This window comes from Calidris pugnax, unplaced genomic scaffold (assembly GCF_001431845.1).
Source record: "Calidris pugnax isolate Ruff unplaced genomic scaffold, ASM143184v1 scaffold91, whole genome shotgun sequence".
Classification (NCBI taxonomy): domain Eukaryota; kingdom Metazoa; phylum Chordata; class Aves; order Charadriiformes; family Scolopacidae; genus Calidris; species Calidris pugnax.
In genome coordinates this window covers 1820945-1839424 of record NW_015090898.1, presented here as the reverse complement: position 1 = coordinate 1839424, position 18480 = coordinate 1820945, and the positions used below count along the sequence as shown (strand labels likewise).

General features: G+C 47.3%; 2 protein-coding genes across 2 annotated transcripts; one reads left to right on the top strand and one right to left on the bottom strand.

The window, feature by feature from the left end:
• Window positions 1–6: 6 nt before the first annotated feature.
• On the top strand, window positions 7–3164 carry ATP5F1 (ATP synthase, H+ transporting, mitochondrial Fo complex subunit B1). Its single transcript, XM_014948542.1, has 7 exons — window positions 7–67; window positions 180–222; window positions 660–805; window positions 1309–1472; window positions 1922–2047; window positions 2256–2435; window positions 3002–3164. The coding sequence occupies exons 1-7, from the start codon at window positions 40–42 to the stop codon at window positions 3071–3073; spliced, it is 759 nt and encodes a 252-aa protein (XP_014804028.1). The 5' UTR covers window positions 7–39; the 3' UTR covers window positions 3074–3164.
• Window positions 3165–11293: 8129 nt separating this feature from the next.
• On the bottom strand, window positions 11294–13747 carry LOC106891750 (adenosine receptor A3-like). Its single transcript, XM_014948474.1, has 2 exons — window positions 13142–13747; window positions 11294–12172 (listed from the first exon to the last, which is right to left on the bottom strand). Exons 1-2 carry the CDS (start codon window positions 13489–13491, stop codon window positions 11569–11571), a joined length of 954 nt encoding a protein of 317 aa, XP_014803960.1. The 5' UTR covers window positions 13492–13747; the 3' UTR covers window positions 11294–11568.
• Between the last annotated feature and the right edge of the window lie 4733 nt (window positions 13748–18480).

The window sequence follows — 18480 nt, the reverse complement described above, 5'->3', positions numbered from 1 at the left end:
GGGGGGGGTCGTCTCGCTGTTTGCCCGGTCCCGCCCGCCATGCTCTCCCGTCTCCTCCTCCGCGCCGGTGAGATGGGGAAGGGGGGGTGCGCCGTCTCCCTGGGGTAGGGGGGGTACTGGGGGGGCTGTTCTGGCTGAGCTCTGTCCTGACACGCTCTCTGCCCCTCTTCTTCCCTCAGCCCCGGCCGCGCTGAGGAGCCTGCCGCCTCCCGGAGCCGTGGGGTGAGTACCGGGGGAGGGCCGGGGGCTTGGGCGAGCAGTGCTGGGGGCTCGGACCTCGGACTGAGGCCTAGCGGTGCCTCGGGAGTGGCTGGCGGGCGGCCCGGCCGGCTGCCGCCCCCACTCAGCGAGGGGCTGCCTGAGGAGGCCTGGCAGCGCCTCAGAAACCCACCCGGCGTTGTTTGTAAATAACGTTATTCCGCGGGTTTGTCTTTATTTTTCTAATTAATATAGCGGGCTTATGGAATAGTTACGGTGGGAAGGAGGCTCTGGAGGTTATCTAGTCCCGCCCATTTCTTCAAAGGAGGCGTGTCTAATGAATGCCTACCTATTTAATTAGAAATATGTTTCAGTTTCATCTAAGGGTGGATTTATTTGCTTTTGGTTTGGTTTGTTGTTTTTTTTAATAAGCTCAATGGAAGCTTTCTCGTTATTTATAGTGTATTGCACATCACAAGACCACTGCATACGACTCAGCAGTCTTTGGCTCCTTTGCCACCTCTGCCTGAGAAAGGAGGAGAAGTCCGTCATGGTTTGATCCCTGAGGAGTTTTTCCAGTTTCTCTATCCTAAAACAGGAGTTACAGGTTAATATGTACTTTTATGTTTTTTGTTAAATGTGTGTTTAGTTACGCTTATTTAGTTCTGTCCACTACTTCTGGTAGCTGAAAAGGTAAAATATTTGAGGAAATTATTTTTGCAGACGCAGAAGGGGGTTGTGAAGAATGAGCCAGTGCAGCAATTACTGCCTCTAGAGCTCAGCACCTGTGCTTTAAATAAAGGGTTAAATAATGTTAAGAGTGCAATCTTGCAGGAAGGTTTATTTGCCTGCTGACATTCAAAACCTTTAAATGGAGACTTTTGCCTGTTTCTGAATAAGCAGAAGAGCTGGTCCTGGGCAAGTTGCTTCCAGTGAGCATCCTTGTGGCACCCTTCCCCTTTGGCAGTATTGGGGTTTTATCATTGTTGTGGTAGAAAAGAACACTTGCTGATCCCATTGTATGCCTTAAAGTAGCTCCCTCTTGGCTATTTGACTTTAGTGAGCTTCTTCATGCTTTGTACAAATAATGCTGCTTTATTGTTCTTTTAGGGCCTTATATGTTGGGAACTGGACTCCTGCTTTACTTTCTCTCCAAGGAAATCTATGTAATTAATCACGAGACGGTTGCAGCTGCCTGCATATTATCAGTCATCATTTATGGAGTTAAAAAATTTGGGCCTGATGTAGCAGCTTTTGCTGACAAACTTAATGAGGTAACAAAAGAATCCATAATATAACTTTGTAGTGGTTAATAAATATTCTAAATGATTTGCTTAAATATTTAAAACAATACTGTGTCCAGGCTGTCACAAAACATTTAAAACAATACTGTGTCCAGGCTGTCACCTGGAACAGGTGGAATAGTCAGACTGTTCTGACTATTCTCATCAGAATTTTGCTTAAATAAGGTATGGTTTAGATTTTACATTAGTATTGTTACATAAATCTTAAAAAGAAAACAGTTCATGATTTTTTTAAAGTACAGTTGATTGTGACCCCTGATTCTTTTGTCTTGTCATCCTTTAACCTCGACTCTGTCACAAGCCAGTTTACGCAGACACTTTCAAATCTTAATGTAGAATTCCAGAAGTTAATTACAGATCACTTATTCTCCTTGCATCTTTCTTGCGTTCTGAAGCGTATTTTTTGTTTGTTCTTTTAGGAGAAAGTTGCTAAAGCTCTAGCTGTGAAAAACGAGGCTATTAAGGATCTTGAGACGGCCATTGAGCTGGAGAAGAAGGAGCAATGGCGGGTTGAAGGCCGCAGTTACCTCTTTGACGCGAAGCGGGTACGTGGGACCAGCTCCACTCTCCATTCCACTGCAGTCTCCACTGCCTAATCTGGGTGCCTCTTAAACTGCTAATGATAACGAGCCCTTTGCCCCCTGGGTGTTGCCGACAGGGCCAGTTCCGTGGGCCTCATCCAGTGACTTCTCTTCAGCTGCTCTTTTCTGTTCTTGCAAGCGTTAACCCTTTGATTTCATCTTCTGTGTCTAGAATAATATCGCGATGCTGCTGGAAACGAATTATCGAGAGAGGTTAATGATGGTGTACAATGAAGTAAAGAAAAGGCTGGACTACCAGGTGGCAATGCAGAATTTAAAGCGTCAGAAAGAACAAGATCACATGATTCAGTGGGTGGAGAAAAATGTCATTCAGAGCATCACACCTCAACAGGTACTTGCTTTTATCTGCTTTGCATTTTAGTCTGTAGAAATATTTGCTGTTGGGTGATTCTGCCTTAAGCCAGAAGATGTTAGGGTATCTTTGGGTGGCTTCCACACCTGGCTGCAATGTGTTGCTACTGTAAGAGCTGACCAGCCCAGGTACTAGGGACCAGATGCTGGTGCTGCTGGTGATTTTAGCTGAAATCAAGTGTGGTGTTTGTTGTTGCAACCGTAGAGCTAAGCTCATTGTGAGGTGTGCAGCTACCAGGTCAGGAAACTCACTTGTAAAATTCTTTCTGTAAGAGCATGGCAGCTTCAGATCTGCAGATGGGCTCCAGACGTCATTTCTTCTGAGGAATGAGGCTGAAGACAAAAATATAAAAAAAATTTTCCTAGTACTGCACGGAGGTGCTTTAATGCAGGTCATTGTTTGGGTTTGAATCTCTGACTTCATGAGCTATAATTGTATCCCATTTATAGGTCTAAAAAGGGGTCTCTAAAGTGCATTAGATTGCGTATTTTGCATGTCAGAATGACTTTCAAAAAGTCTAAAAGCTGTTTTCCTTTCTCTTGCAGCAGAAGGAGAGTATCGCAAAGTGCATTTTGGACCTGAAGGCACTATCCAAGAGTGCGCAGGCAGCGGTGTAACCACCTCCCATTCCACTGCCCTGTCTCATTGCTTACTGTTGGAAACTGTATGATTCTAAAGTGTAATTAAACAAACAAAGAAACCAACCAACCACTCCGCTGTCTGTCACTAGCAGTAGCAACAGCAGTTTAGTTTTTGTGTTTGAGGTAGCTGGGTCAGACACACAGACTGCCGCGGTTACTTTAGAGTGGGGGTTGTTTGGTTCCCTGTTTGATCATGACCAATTTTGGAGATAATTCTTCAGAGTGAAGCATTCTGGTGCTAACACAATGATCAGCTTTTGGGTTAGATTTCTGTTTAATAATGATCCCTACTGTAATTGTAAATGTATTCTAAAATCAAGATGAGCACCAGTGCTCCCGCTCACCACGTCGGGTCCTCGGAGGTACTCAGAATGAATGTCTTCATTTTAAAAATTAACTGAAAAATAGAATTTTCATAACAAAGCTTCAAATAGTGATGAAAGTGCCTTCCTCTTGTGTGGAAAAGAGGATGTAGGTGGCAGGAAACCTGCCAAAAGCTACCGGAAAACTTGGCCGCAACTGAACTCGCCAGTGTTGAGTTTAAGCCAGTGCAATGGATGAGTTTCTTCAGGAGGGTGGGGTTTTACTGGATTTTCATAGGAATAAACCAAAAAAAAAAGGTTGCTCTTTATTTTCTTTTTTGTGTAACAAGGAAAATAGTTCTATGTGTATTACAATAATACACAGTTTAAGCCTTTTAATTTTCTTTTTAGAGGAAACTTTTTTCCCCTGAAGGTGGTTCCAGCTCCAGTGTCCCTGCTGAGCAAAGCCCTTACTGACGTGTAGCCTTACCCTTTCTCTGTTGTGATTTATTTAGTAAATAAACTTCACTAAGCAGGCTAGACTGCGTTCACAGGCCTTTTATATGGAGTGGTACTGGAGTTGGGAAATGCTTGGTTTTAGGAGAGTTAGTAAAATAGTAAAATAACATAGTTTTCAGCAAAAAAAAAACAAAAGAAAGTGTTCTTTAGAGGTAAGAAGTGAGCCGAGTTGGGCTGAAACTGCCTTACTTTTTTTAGACCAGCAGTTCGTGATAATGCAGGTGTCTTTCATAGTTTCCTGTTTTTATAATTAAAAAAAAAAAAGTGAAGTTGCCCAACTTCCACATGTGGGTAACACCACATTTGAATGACTCGAGCTGGAACGTTCTTCTTGCAAAGGCGGCGGTCGAGCTGCTGCGCCGGCGCCTGCGGAGCTCTCGGGCGGCAGCCCCATGGTGCCAGGTAAGATGCTGGAGCTGAAGGGCTTTGGGGCTGCTGTTAATTACTGCAGAGAAGGTGTTGGTGCAGGGAGCAGGGAGGTCTGGGTGTCTCACCCTGGAACAAGATGATCACTTTCACCTTATTCCTGCTGTGCGGTTTGCAATCCCTGCAGTGAGAAATACTAGAAATTTGGTAGTAGCCTGGTATTTCCCTATCGAAGATTTTTTACCACCAAATTTGAGAAGTTGCCCTTCCTGCTGTAGTGGGGGAAAGGCAGGGTAACTTCAGAAAGATAAGCTTGAAGGAGCATTTTCTCAAAGCTGCTTCTGTTTGTGGAAATATTCATGAACCTGGCTGCTGCCAAAGTGATCCTGGGGGGGCTTTTTTTTTGTCGGTTATTAAATATGCTCCCCCCTGGTGAGAGAAGGCAGCGTGTCCATCGGAGCACAGTGAGCACACACGTGTGTGCACAGGAGCAGGTGTCTGTGCTGAGTAACCCCTGGGTTTGTGCTGGGGGGTATCAGACACCTGAAACACTGATAAAAACTATATAAAGTCTATGGATTAGAAGAGGTTTGTTTTTCTCTAATGTGTATATATATATAAATACAGCTCTTTTTTTTTTTTTCCCCCTTCCTTTTAGCTTTTGTTACTGCTCATTAGTGTTTGGAGAGAATGGGAGGTGGTTCCTCAAAACAAAATGCAGGTATTTCCTTCTTTGAGGACTTTATTCCTAGAGTGGGGTGTCCTTGGCTGAGCCGGTGATGGCCTGGCTCGCAAGGGGCTGCTGCTGGGGGGGCACAGGTGTGTGTGTTTGGGGAAGAACTGTGTGGCTGCCAAAGGTTGCTGGGGGACAGAAAGAATAGCAATATTTTTTTTCTGTCTGATGTTTCCACTTTCAGCTCTCTGACAGAGAAATGTTGTATTTACAGCAATCCCTACCTGAGCAGGCGTGTGTCCCTGTGTAGTTCATGTTGCTTGTAATGTTAGTGAAGAAAGTAACAAATTTTAAATCTGGTTTTTGATGCTTTTTTTCCTATTCACTTCTAGTTACACCCAAACCCATTCCCACTACTGTTGCTGTACACACCACTGTTGTAGACACCACTGTGGCCAACATAAAAGCTTCAGAAGTCACCTGCTGGATTGACAAGTAAATGCTCCCTCTTTATTTCCTGCCCTTGAGCCCCGAGTTCGGTGGGACTGCAGGCTGCTCCCTCCGCCAAGGGGGGGGTTGTATCTCATACATTTCATGCCTTGGGGTTTAAAAGGTTGCTTAGAACTTCCTCGTCTGTGCACTATTTAATTCATAGTGACGCTTAATGCAGATAGATACGCATCTTTTAATCTCATGGGCTTGGGATAAACGATGCATTGCATTTCATAAAGTTTGGTGAATTTGGGCACTGCTGATTCTTCAACACCTCTGTTCAAACGGGGGGCTCTGACAGCGTGTTCTGTGTCTCGACAGCCCTGAGATACTCTACATGTCTCTAGCCTTTCTCTCCGGCATCCTGTTGACTATGGTGGTTTTTGCGATCGTCTACCTCGTCAGGCAAAGTAAGTGGCTTGATGGAGGGAGTAACAGCAGCAGGATGGGCCAGACCTGGCAGCAGACAAGTGCTTAACTTTGGGTGCTCTGCATTTTGACGTGGATGGTGCTGAGTTTCCGTGCTCTTGGGGCCACACCTTGTAGCACTCGGGTCTCAAAGCAACTTCTGCATGAGTTATTTCAAAAGAGGCTCAAATTATGTCTCCCTTGAATGGTTAATATATCAATAAACAGGTCATTCCGGAAGTTACTCTTCACGAATCATCCCAGAGGCTGTTTTCACAGAGGAGTTAACTTTAGCACTGATGAGTTTTGGTGGGTTTGGGTGTGTTTTTTTCATTCTAACACTGACCACGTAGAATTCTCACCAAATGCATGAGTTGCTTTCAGCCCAGGCACTTCCAGGGGTGGGGGGGTCCAGGCTGGGACAGATTTTACAAGCCATGTCTGAGCCCTGCACTGTCTGGCTCTCGCCCTGCTGTCTCCAGCCACGGGGCAGACAGGTCTCCTTCTCCTTCCCAGGGAGGCAGAGATCCCACCAGAGCACACAAGAGCAAGCTCCTTCCCAGGCAGCGACTGAGGAACCTGCTAAGAACGGCCAGGTAAAAGTCACCACTCTTATTTCTAATACTTTATGCAGAGACTTCAGATTCTTCATGGAATGGTAATTTTATTTTTTTTTAAATTTTTTTTTTGGTGGGGGAAAGAGGTTTGCTCTTGCAAGACTCAAGGGTTAATCGACAGTTCTTTTGACTGAGGAAAAATGCTTTTGTGTATCCAAGGCTTCAGCCTTTGTTTATAGTTACCTGAGGAAGTACCTGGACAGTAGAAGAAAAGATATTCCTTCTCTGTTATCACAGGGCTCAAAAGCAAGACTCCCCACATGTTTCAGGGGTTCAACCCACTTATCAGGCAGGTTAGGGGAAAATCTTTTTAAATGGCAAGTATTTCTGCAGTTTTCATTCACGATTCTTTGGAAGAGTTGGGATCCTGAGCCAGACTAACAGCTTGATCTGCTCCAGCAGAGCCTTTACTAGATTCCTCATGTGCAGGGACAGGCTGTGACCGCGTATGGCCTGTAGTGCTGAGGACAAGTTCACAGCAGGGAATTCATGCTGAGATGTGATAATTTGCTGTCTCTCTCTCTCTAATGTCTGCGGCTGCTTTCACATCCCCAGAATGAGGTTGCCTACACCACTTTGGTCTTCCGCCGGGCGCCGATGGCTGTGTGATGGTGAAGCTTCTGGTGAAATGAAGGCGCTTGCACTTCCTGCCCATCAAATGCTGCCAGAACATTTATACCAAGGCCCTCTAGTGCTCTGAGAAATGTATGTAACATCAGCTCATTCTATAGTTATACAGGGAAACTAACGTCTCCTGTTCCAAACCGCTTACCAACAGGTGTGGACAAACTTCTTTTTATACCGTAGTTGCTCATCTGTAGAAATCTTAGTGATTCCTTACCAATGCCCTTGTAAAGTTTCCATTTGTGTGTTTGCTATTGCTTTGAACTACCAAAGAGAACTGAAAAATGGAAATTTTTCTCTGTGTCTATTCATGTCTGTGCCCTTGTGTTTCCCTTTTCTGTCACTGAGGATGGTATTTTTCTTGGGTTTTATGATTGCCAAGTGCTCTGCTTGGTTATTTTCTGTCTATTGAAATTATGGTAATGAACTATTTGTATGGAAATGTCTGCTTCCTGATTGGGTCACGTAAAACAAATGCACAGTGTGGCTCTCAAAATTTGTGGAAATGTTCATTCATGTTTTATTACCCGTAGTGTTCTAAATACACTGTAAAAAGTTCAAAATCATCCTCTTTTCATAAAATGGGGAAAAGTTACCAATAGTGACTCAGTCTTAACAGCCACAGAGAAGCTGCTTTGCATGTTCCTGTGCTCTCAGATGGGAGATTTGTCATCCGAGGAAGTGCCGTCAGAGCGAGGTTTTCTGCTGCCTTGGCCCTCGGGGCTCCAGAAGCCACCTTGGTTTTGGTCACCAGGGAGATTCCAGCAGGTATTTTGCATTTCTGAAAACAGGGATGATTGTTTGTGTGCTGCTGTAAACGCCTCTCTGGGGGAATGTCTTGGGTAGGACAAGTGCCTCGCGTCCTACAGCCTCCCGTGAGCTGCAGCTGAAGACCCAAGTGTGACATCTGGGAGGCTTCAGAGGAGCAGGGTGGGATGTGCCTCCTGATGGCAGCACCAGGCCACGGGTGGGCAGCTGGACCCAGCTCAGCTCAGGCCTGGTGCCCTTGGTGTCTTTCCAACAAGCAGTTAGAGGAGCAGTGGCTCCACCTCTGCCAGCCCCTTGGGTTGTCCTGCCTCCCTGCCTGCAGAAGCTGGTGGGATTCAGGGGGAACCACTGAAAAGCAGGTGCACAGACACCATCATGGTCTGAAATCTGGCGTGGGAGGTGTTGTGGGTAAGGCTGACCCCTACAGGGTCAGGAATAGAATTTGTCATTTTTGTTTTGCATGTCTGCTCTCATCTCAGCCATAGCAGTTTCTTCAAGTGCTATTTAATAGAGAAAATATGCTATTACTCCTCAAAACATGCAGCTGCTGGGAGGTTCATGAGGGGTGATTGTAGTTGGTTCCCAATTCTTTTTTGGCTTAAAATTATAACAATGTTAGTCTGCTGCCTGACAGCAGCTGAGAAGTAAGAATGTCTGAAAATTTACCTGTTCTGCACAAATGTTAGTTCACCATCCCAACCAGAGCGCTGCCTTCCTGTGGTAGACCCGGTGTTAAAGTGTGGGAAGAGGTGATTCACCAGAGACCAGTTAGGGTGTTGGGTTTTTACTGTAGGTGTTTCCTCACCGTGAATTGGACTGAGACTTAGCACAACCATATAGACTTAGCATAACCATTTTGTTTCTTCGTGAAACATTGCAAACCAGAGTGCAGTGATTTGGTGTCCCTGCCTGCGGAGCTGAGCGTGGTACAGCCCTTGGGGACAGAGGGTGACAGAGACCCTTGGTGTGTTGTGTGCCTGCTAACGAGTCCCAGGCTTATCCCAGAGCATCTGTCTGTCCCTCCCTTTCCCATGCCAAGAGCTCTCCATAGTCACCCACAGCTTTTCATGGTAGTGTTGTAGACAGCTAGAGGAATTTGGAACAACGGGGTCTGCTAATCCCAACAGAGGAGGTGGTGTGAGGGCTGTTTTGCTCCTCTGCCTCTCCCTTTTCCCCTGTTTCAGTAGGTTTCTGCTAGAGGTGTTTGTACTTGTGCCCTCCCTAAAGACAGCCTTTCACAGCAGGAATTTGCAAGGCAAAATGCGTGGGTACAGGGAAATCCAGTAGGGATTGTCCAGCCCTGGGAGGGTGACTGGGAATGGCACGGGTGACGTGGTGCTTTGAAGGGTGCATGGGCAGCAGTGGCCTATGATATTCCCTGACATTTTGGGAGTGCCATCTGGTTGCACTGTTAAAGGGTGGATTATTGGAGCTACTGCATCTCCCCCAGCCAGCCCTGAGGCTTCCCTCTCCCCGAGTGGTATTTGTACACCCATGGGCTGCTGGTGTGTGCCTTCACCCCATCCCCACGTCTACCTTCAGCGTTATCCAGCCTGTGGGATCTCTCTCTGGGGCTGAACACCACGGCTGCTTCGAGTAAGTGCTGAAGGGGGAACCAGGGATGGAGACCCACACGAGCGTTTCCCAGCCAGCTCCACCTCAGGCAGAACCCAGTAGGTATTTCTCAAAAACCCATAGGCAAAGTCTGCAGTGCGTCATTCTGGGGAACAATTTACTGCTCTTTAGGTGGGGCCTGTTCTTCTGCTGAAAGCAATCAGTTCTATCAATTTATATCTCTACAGTCAGAGATCATGTAGCAAAATGCTGATATACTTATGCAGCCACTTCCTTTGCTGGCCTGTTGGTTAATTAGAGTTGAACTGTGTAACCGGGCAGAGCTTTGGCCTGTGATGGGGGTTACATCAGATAATGAACTGAGATGTCTGATCTCAGCTAAAGGAGCAGATGCCAACCCTTCCTGAGATAAGCAGCAGAATGATGCATTCCTTTTTCTGCTTTTTCTAGATCGCTCTTACTATTTAAACACGGAGCAAAAAGAGCCTGCCCTTTAATGACCTGTTTTCAGCGTGACCCATGTTCCCTTAAACCCAGGCTGTGTGAACTGTGCTCTAATATTCACTATTTCTGTGCCGTCCCAGTCAGGACACCCACCAAAACTGTGCAGATTTCACACAGGCTGCTTTTTTGATTGTCATGGGAGAAGAACTAACGCTGAACTAATGTAAAATCTATCTAACATTTATTATTATTCATGAAAATGTGACAACACCGAGTGCAGCACAAGCTGCCCAGACTCAAATTTATAGTCTAAATGGACAGAGAAGACAAAAGGTGTAAGAAGAGTCAGTGAGGAGATGCCTGGATTGCAAACTGTTGTATTATCAACACAAAGAACACATTTATCCTATTTTTCAGTAGACTCAACCAATCCTTAGGGAAAAAAATACTGGGCAAAATTTGTCTTAAGTATCTCTTCTGTATTTTGAAATGATTTAATACAGGCACATATTTACATCCACCTTTAGAGTAGTCCTCAGATCTGTAACAGGTTGCTACAGTTCTACAGGTTTACAAAGACTTGCAGCAAATTACATTTAAATCAGGTATTAGGAGAAGAGTCTGTGATTGCAGGGAGAATTACACGTGGGAATATGCTGTGCAGGAAGAACTTCCAAAAAGTGTGATTTCTAGTAAATAATTAGGAAAATGCATCCTCGATGGTTTAGAGACAGTTGATTCTGTCCTTGGTTAAGGAGCCAGGGAAGGAGGAAAGGACTTCAACATATCATTAGTTTATTTTCTGACGGTCTCTATTTTTTGGCTGGTGAGCTCTCCTGGCCCCAGCATATCTCCTTGGTGAATAGTCCGTGTGTTCAGCAGTTGGGCTCTTGCCTGGTGCTCGACATCTGAGGTCAACTTTGCAGCTTTCTGGGGTGAGCATTGTCTTGGTTTAAAAGCATTGAAAGTCTCTCACGGGCAGGGTCTCTCCCAAAGAAGAGGAGGGTCCCCAAAGTCAGTGCAGGTTCTGGCTTTTCAGCTGAGGTGACCAGCAGCAGATGAGGGCCCTTTCCCAGAGCAGATCATCCAAGGGAGGAGGTGTCACAGGAGATGCTATAGTTTTATTGGATAAGTGCTACTGACACACACACACAAAAAAAAATCAAGGCAAGTCCAGCTGTGTGTAAGCAAAGGGCCCATAGCTGGGCAAAAAGAGAAATCAAAACTATAAAAAAAAGAGTTACAGCCTTAGTTAGAACTAGAAATGAACAAGCAGTGGCTTTCACAGCAGTCCATGGATTGAGCTGGGGAACAAGGAGCAAAAAGTCCACCTTGTTAACAGTGCTTTGGGTCGCTGGTATGCCTAATAACACCCAAACCAGGAAATAGCAACTGGAAGAGCCTTTTAAATGAAGATGTTTGCCTGGAAAATCTGGCCTTGGTACAGCAAGCCCCCAGCAGAATTCCCTGGGGTACAATAATGCAGAAGATCATAAACGACCCTTTTGAGCTTGATGTCAAATGTGCATCAGATTAAGAGGAGCTTGCCCTTATCATAAAACAGTTTGTGCAAGAGTGGGAGTAGATAAAACAGATCACACACTTTCCCATGAGTTTCTTACTAAAACAAAGTGATTTAGCAATGGTCTGGTGTGTACGGGCGGGTCAACATTCATCCTTCATTTATGACTGTTGGTCTGTTGTTTGCTCTGTAAGAACTGGATCTGGTTTTTGGCACAGGATATAGGTCCTTAAAATTAAAAGGTAGGTGGTTTTGAACTTCTTTATCTTGCAAGCATAGACAATGGGGTTCATGGCAGAATTGGCATGGGATAACAGGATTCCCAAGTATATCAAAGGCTTTGGAATCTGCCACTTAGGGTAAAAGTAGAAAAGTAAGTTCATAATGCACAGAGGCAACCAGGATATTGCAAACAGGAAGAGAACAAGCGCTAGGGATTTGGCTGTCCTGAACTCCTGTCCATAAAAACCTCCTGCCCCTCTCGCGTTGGTCGTACCTTGAGTTAGCTTTGTCCGGATGATGCAAAAGATTTCTGTGTACAGCACACACATGATGAGCAGAGGAACGAGGGTCCATATGAAGAAGCCAAAATAAACCATGTAATCCATCCTCATCACAGAGGTAAATCGACAGCTGAGAAAGTCAATGTTTCTTGGTTTTGTCGTGTTCCAGCCAAACATGGGGACTAATCCTACCAGCAGGGACAAAGACCAGCACAAACCCAGCGCCCACCAAACTCTTCTCTCTCTAGTGATTATTTTGTATCTGTTGGGGAAGAAAACCCAGGTTGTGTCAAACAGTTTTTTTAAATAGTTAAAGATGGTTTCAAGAACTCGCACGTTCAAATACTACAGGCTCATTGTCACAAAATGGAGCGTTAGCTTTTTTGGGGGGGGCGGCAGGGAGGGACGACAAAATCTTATTTTGAGACATGCCCTAACTCTTCATTTGTAAGTTACTTGCAGCACCCCTATAAAGCAATATGCTTAAGTTCCTCTCTTTATAATTGGATGTTTTCAGCTACTTCATTTCTTGTTTCAGTATGATCTCAGTGCTCCTCTTGCCTAGGTACTGCTCCCCTACTATTAGCAGTCCTGTCTGGTTTCTCAGCTTCCCTGGGTGCACTTTTATATTTGGTTTATGCCATTTGTAGGACCAAACTGTTCTTTCTTCAATTTTATATGTCCTTTTCCCATAAAAAAATACGACTACCTTCATACCTGAGGTTATGCTTTGGATTTCTAGCTTATGTACTTTTTACATTCAAATATAAAAAGTGAACAACTTCTTAAGTTTGCCCCTAATAAGCCTGTTACTTCTTTTGTGTTTTTGGCAAAGACTAAAAGGACTTCTATCTAAAAGACTAGCCTCGGAAACCCAAAGAGATCTCTAGTACTCCGCGTCCTGCGTGGTTAACAAACGTCTGAAGAATTCAACTATTTGACCACAGGCTCATCCTGTGTGAGACCCTGCTCAGCGATGACACCGAGCTCCAGGCCCCCCATGAAGACCCCGGGGGTCCCTCCGTGCTGCGTTAGGAACCACAGGGAGCAGGTCCTGCTCTAGAAAGCTCATCTTGGGTAGGCTTTTAGGCACAGGTATTTTCTCCATGCACAAACATGCATTTGGAGTAAATATTTGTTAGGAAAGGTCCAAGTTAAGGAGGAGAGAGGAGGTGGCACCCGTGGGGTGGAGGCTGGGCACGCGGAGGGGCCATGGTGGCCCAACACTCACCTGGTTGGCACCTTCACTCGCAGGTACCGGTCGATGGCGATGGCCAGGAGGGAGAGGATGGAGGCGTTGGTGAAAACCACGATGAGGCAGCATATAAAGAGGCAGATGTAGTAGTGGAGGCTGATGCCCAGACTCACCACGATGGCCAGGGGTATGACGAGGACCCCCACCGCGATATCAGCCAGCGCCAGGGAAACGATGAAGTACAGAGTCGTGTTCTGAAATGTCATGTTCAGCTTCACCACCCAGATGACCAAGATGTTACCCAAAGTGGCGAACAAAGCTACCAAGCACTCGGTACCGATGTAAATCCCGTCCAGGCTGCTCAGAGCCAGGCTCTCGTTGGCCATGGCCAGTTGCTGGAGACGCTCCCACCTCAATTTGAGCTCCAGATGAGACCATGGGCACCAATGATGACTCCGTGTGGGATTCGTCCTCTGGTGCTCAGTGGTTCCAGTGACTTTGGGGCGTGCAAATCTCTTCCAGTGTCTCACGTCCTTGATGCTCGGGCAGCAAATCAGCAGTTCCTTTTCCACAGAGCTGCAAATGCCTCAGCATCCAGGAAACCTTCCCCTCTCCGACCCATCTCCTGAAGCTCACAGCGTTCCTTCAACAGCCTGGTGTCAGTAAAGCACTAGGGAAAGCTATTTTGAAGGAAGAGAAGGGAAAAACTTCCACCAGCCTGCTCATCAGAAACCTATAAGCAAATACTTCAACTACTTCCTCTTCCAGACCACAGTGTTAGAAGTGGGAGAACTGTAACCAGCACTGGTCGTGCAAAGCTGCCACTTATCAAGATAGAGAATCACTTTGCAGTCACTATAGGAAATGAGACAGCTCAGGGGGCGTCAGAAGAAGGCTTCATTAAATTCCAATACTTGACTTAATTCTGGGCATACTGTTTCAGTGAAGGCCCTGAGGTGGCCGAAGAGTGCTCTTTAGTTGTAATGCAGTTGATGTTTTCAGTGAGAGCCCTCGTTTCTGCTGGAAACCAGCGTGACAACCAGCCACGTTGTGTTCAGAGAGTGGCACACACTGTCCTGTGTGTGGTTTAGGGAAGAGGGAGAAACCAAGGAAAGGTGTGAAGTAGAGGGGAGAGGGTGTGAAATCTGTGACCCCTTTGCTGTGGGTGAGCCCGGCAGCGTGTGGTGTCTCCTCCTTGACGTGTCTGCAGTGAAAGAGCCGCTCCTGTTTCAGATAAAACTGGGGAGAAATGTAAACCTGTGAGCTCTTGTCAGCCTGTGGCTCGCAGGGGGACCTGGCCCTTGGGCAAATAGAAATGCATGTGCTCCAGGAACGAGGAAATAGCAATTAAGTGGTCAAATGGATGGTGCCGTGTCAGAGTAACGAAGCCTTGAGCAAATGTGGGTAATATTCTGTGTCCCAGACACTGAGTCCTCCAGCTCTTCCACCCAACCTTCTGGCAAAACTGAGGAAGCGAAATCAGCCCTGGGAGGAGACAGAGCTGGAAATGAACGAGACTTCTTTATTTTCTGCTCTCAAAAGAGTTGGACAAATTCCTCTTCCTTGAAATCAACGGTTTAAAGAAGCTCTGAGATGGAGCAACCTCCCTGCCCTAGAGCTGTGCATCGGGTAATTTGCCCACGGAGCAGCCAGGGGGGAGATGGTGCATTTGTGGCTAAAACAGACCAGCAAAATTACCACATGCAACAGGTGGTTTGTTCAGTGAGATGCTGCTACTATATAACATTGACTCTTGTAGAAAAGGGTACAAAAATGTGCTGAAACCTCAAGGAGGCAGAAAGGGAGTTGTCAGAGGGTTTGTTATAGAAGATCTGATAAATAGATCTTCGTGACCAATTTGGTCTGCTCACCTTTAAAGAGGGTGTTGTGTGTGCAGGTTGGAAAGGGTGGCCGAATTCTGAATGAGGGGCTAAATTTAAGCAGATTGGGGAGGAGCTGGCTTCTGATCCAGCTGGTGGAGTTAAAAAAAGAATTCTGCACAGCATTTCATAGTTTTGGACGTAAAGAGCCTCAGATGTCCAAAATGTCAGTAGGCAGCCTGGATGTGATCTGTGTCATGATGGAGCCTGTCATTGGGATACTTGCAGTGGTGGGCAATGCCTTGGTGATGTGGGCAGTGAAGCTGAACCCAGCTCTTCAGAAGACCACCTTCTTGTACGTCATTTCCCTGGCACTCACTGACATTGCCATGGGGATCCATGTCATGCTGCTGGCCATCGTGGTGAATCTGGGAGTCCTCATCCATTTCTACCCCTGCCTCTTCATCTGCTGCCTGATGATGACCTTTTCCCATGCCTCCACCCTGGCTCTCCTGGCCATCGCAGTCAACAGGTACCTGTGAGTGAAGCCTCCAACCCGGTGAGTCTGGGCAAAGGTCCCATTTTATCATCTTTTCACCATTTCTGTCCTCCCTTATATTTTCCTTCTGCCTTATTTGCAGCATCACAGGGCTCCCTGGGCATCGCTGGGTCTCTGAGAGAAACTCACACAAAGGAGAGGTTCCCAAAGTGTAGGCAATGGAGCAACGGGAGTCTGGGAACTCCTGGAAATTCAGCAATGCCTGAAAATCTCAGGGAGTCAGGGAAGGGTTGCTCATGAGTATGTAGGTGCTTAAAGTCTGGATAAGGTGGTGGTGTTGTTTAGGTTTTCCCTGAGGGACAACCATATGAGTCACAACAAAACAGTATTTCTGAGGAAAGGGTTTGACTCTGTGTCCGTGGGTTCTCATTGAAAAGGGATTGGTGACTGTTTGGAGGTTTTCCTGTAGTTTCAAAATACATTTTAAATATGAGAAGCTGCTAAGGACCAAGTGCAGAGAACCCTGCTTAACTTGAATTAGAGCGATCAGAAATGAGTGCTTAAAAGCACAAATTCCTGAATATTGTTGTTCTTTTTTCTGAAGAATCACATCTAACATAGCTGGTGCTCCCTGCCCACCCAGGTACAGGGCAGTCCTCACCAAGAAAAGGATTTGTGTGGTCCTGGGGCTCTGCTGGCTCCTGTCTGTGCTGGTGGGGCTGGTCCAGCACACGGACCATGAAGGTCACATTCAAGAGAAATTAGGAAGTTTGCTGGGGAGCTCTCTGTCTCTCTCTTGATGGCGATGGTCCTGAGAACTCCTTGCCCAGGTGCCAGAGCCCTGAGCCCTTCCCGTCCCCCTGAAGCCCCAGTGCTCACAGGGTCCCACATGGGCTGTCCCTGCGGGGAGGGATCCGCTTCCTGCGATGGAATGGGCTGGGGATAATTCTTGTGTATTTTATATAGGTATTGGGGCCAATAATGGTTCTTTAGAATCATTAACATTAATTATTCAGTCTTATTCTATTAAATTTGTTTAATAGACAGGCTGAGGGAGCTGGGATTGTTCAGCCTGGAGAAGAGGAGGCTCCGGGGAGACCTTATAGCGGCCTTTCAATATCTGAAGGGTGCCTATAGAAGAGCTGGGGAGGGACTCTTTGCCAGGAAGGGTAATGATAGGACAAGGGGAAACGGTTTTAAATTGGAAGAAAAAAGATTCAGATTAGATCTCAGGAAGAAATTTTTTACTCTGAGGGTGGTGAGACACTGGAACAGGTTGCCCAGGGAAGCTGTGGCTGCCCCATCCCTGGAGGGGTTCAAGGCCAGGCTTGATGTGGTCTGGTGGGAGGTGTCCCTGCCCAGGGCAGGGGGGTTGGAACTAGATGATCTTTGAGGTTCCTTCCAACCCAAACCATTCTGTGATTCTATGATATTTCAACCCTTGAGTTTACTTGTTTTTTCCCGATTCCCCACCCCGGCTGGGGACGGGTCATCGGCTGAGAGAACAATTGTCTAAAAAACAATAAATTTTGGGTTCCTCACTCCGTACCCCGAGCATCTCTGCCCCGTGGGGGGGTCTGGGGGGGGGGTGGCTGCGCCCGGCGGTCACCGGGAGGTGGCGGCGCTTCCCCGCGGCTCCGGCTCCGCGCAAGGAGCGATTCCGTGAGATGCTCCGGCAAATCCCCGCAGCACCGATGGCCCTGAAAACGCTGAGGTTCCGCGGGAGGGAACGAGAAACCGTCACGTTTCTGGTGGCACAAAGGGCAGCGATGGAAAATGCAGCCAAGGGACCCCCCGTCGGGGGGCGGAGGGAGGATGCCCAGAGACCCCGGAGGGTGCTTCACTAAAATAGAGCAGCAGCACCCGCTTGTGGAAAGGTGTTTTGGAACAGAAGGGAACGGAGCAGCCTCTGCACGAGGTTTTGTTTGCACCAGCCCATAAAATGTATAGTGTTTTATCACCTTATCTTAGAATCATAGAATCATTGAGGTTGGAAGAGACCCTTGGGATCATCGAGTCCAACCATCTCCCCTACTCTACAAAGTCCTCCCCTACACCATGTCCCTCAGCACTGCATCTAAACGGCCCTTAAACACAGCCAGGGATGGGGACTCCACCCCCTCCCTGGGCAGCCTGTTCCAATGCCCGACCACTCTTTGGGTGAAAAATTCTTTCCTAATGTTCAATCTAAACCTCCCCTGTTGGAGCTTGAAGCCGTTCCCTCTTGTTCTGTCACTCTTAGAAGGCAGGTGCTTTCCCACGGGGACACTGCCCCTGCCCAAAAGCTGCCCCCAGCACGGCTGGTCCTGCCAGGGCACAGGCTGGTGGGTTTTCTTTTTGTCTGTCCTTTTGAGCAGCAGGAGGGGAGATGGGTTCAGAAAAGCACCTCTTCTTCAGCAAACCCGTGTCCCTGTGCCTGCGTCGGTGTGTGACCGGGGCTGGAAACCTGCCGCCGAGCAGAGGGAAGCCCACCTTTCCTGGGCTGCAGGTGAAGTGAGAAGTGCTTCATCAGCTCATTCCATCACCCTCAGGCTCCAAGGGGCTGCTGTGTGAGAGGAGGGGACCACCTCCTTGTCCCCAGGTATGGAACTAACCCCTGCTCCTGCTGCCCCAGCTCCCCGTGCTCCTAAGGAGAAATAAAAGACCAGGGACTCCCCGTGCTCCTAAGGAGAAATAAAAGACCCTCTGGTGCAGCCAGGGATGATGCCATCACACCCAGCTGAGCTGCACCTGCCCTGGCTGGGGCCAAACTGGGGTGCTTCCGCCCTGTACCCCCTGTTCCCACCGGGTTCCTGCCGGGGGAAAGCACAAGGTGCACTTCTTTTCTTCAGATGTTTCCTCCGCCAGGCAGCATCTGTTTCCTGCCCTAAATATGAGAGAACTGGGTTGCTGGGCTGCTGCCACTCCTCTCTCACTGACGGAGGACGAGCCTGTGCCCTCCTGCTGTCTCTGCCCCACATGAGCGTGGCTTCACCCCCAGCCTGGGATGCCCTGGGGGGCTGTGGGTGCTGTATCCTCCTCATGCCCCCCCATCCTCCTTCCATGGGCACTTGGCT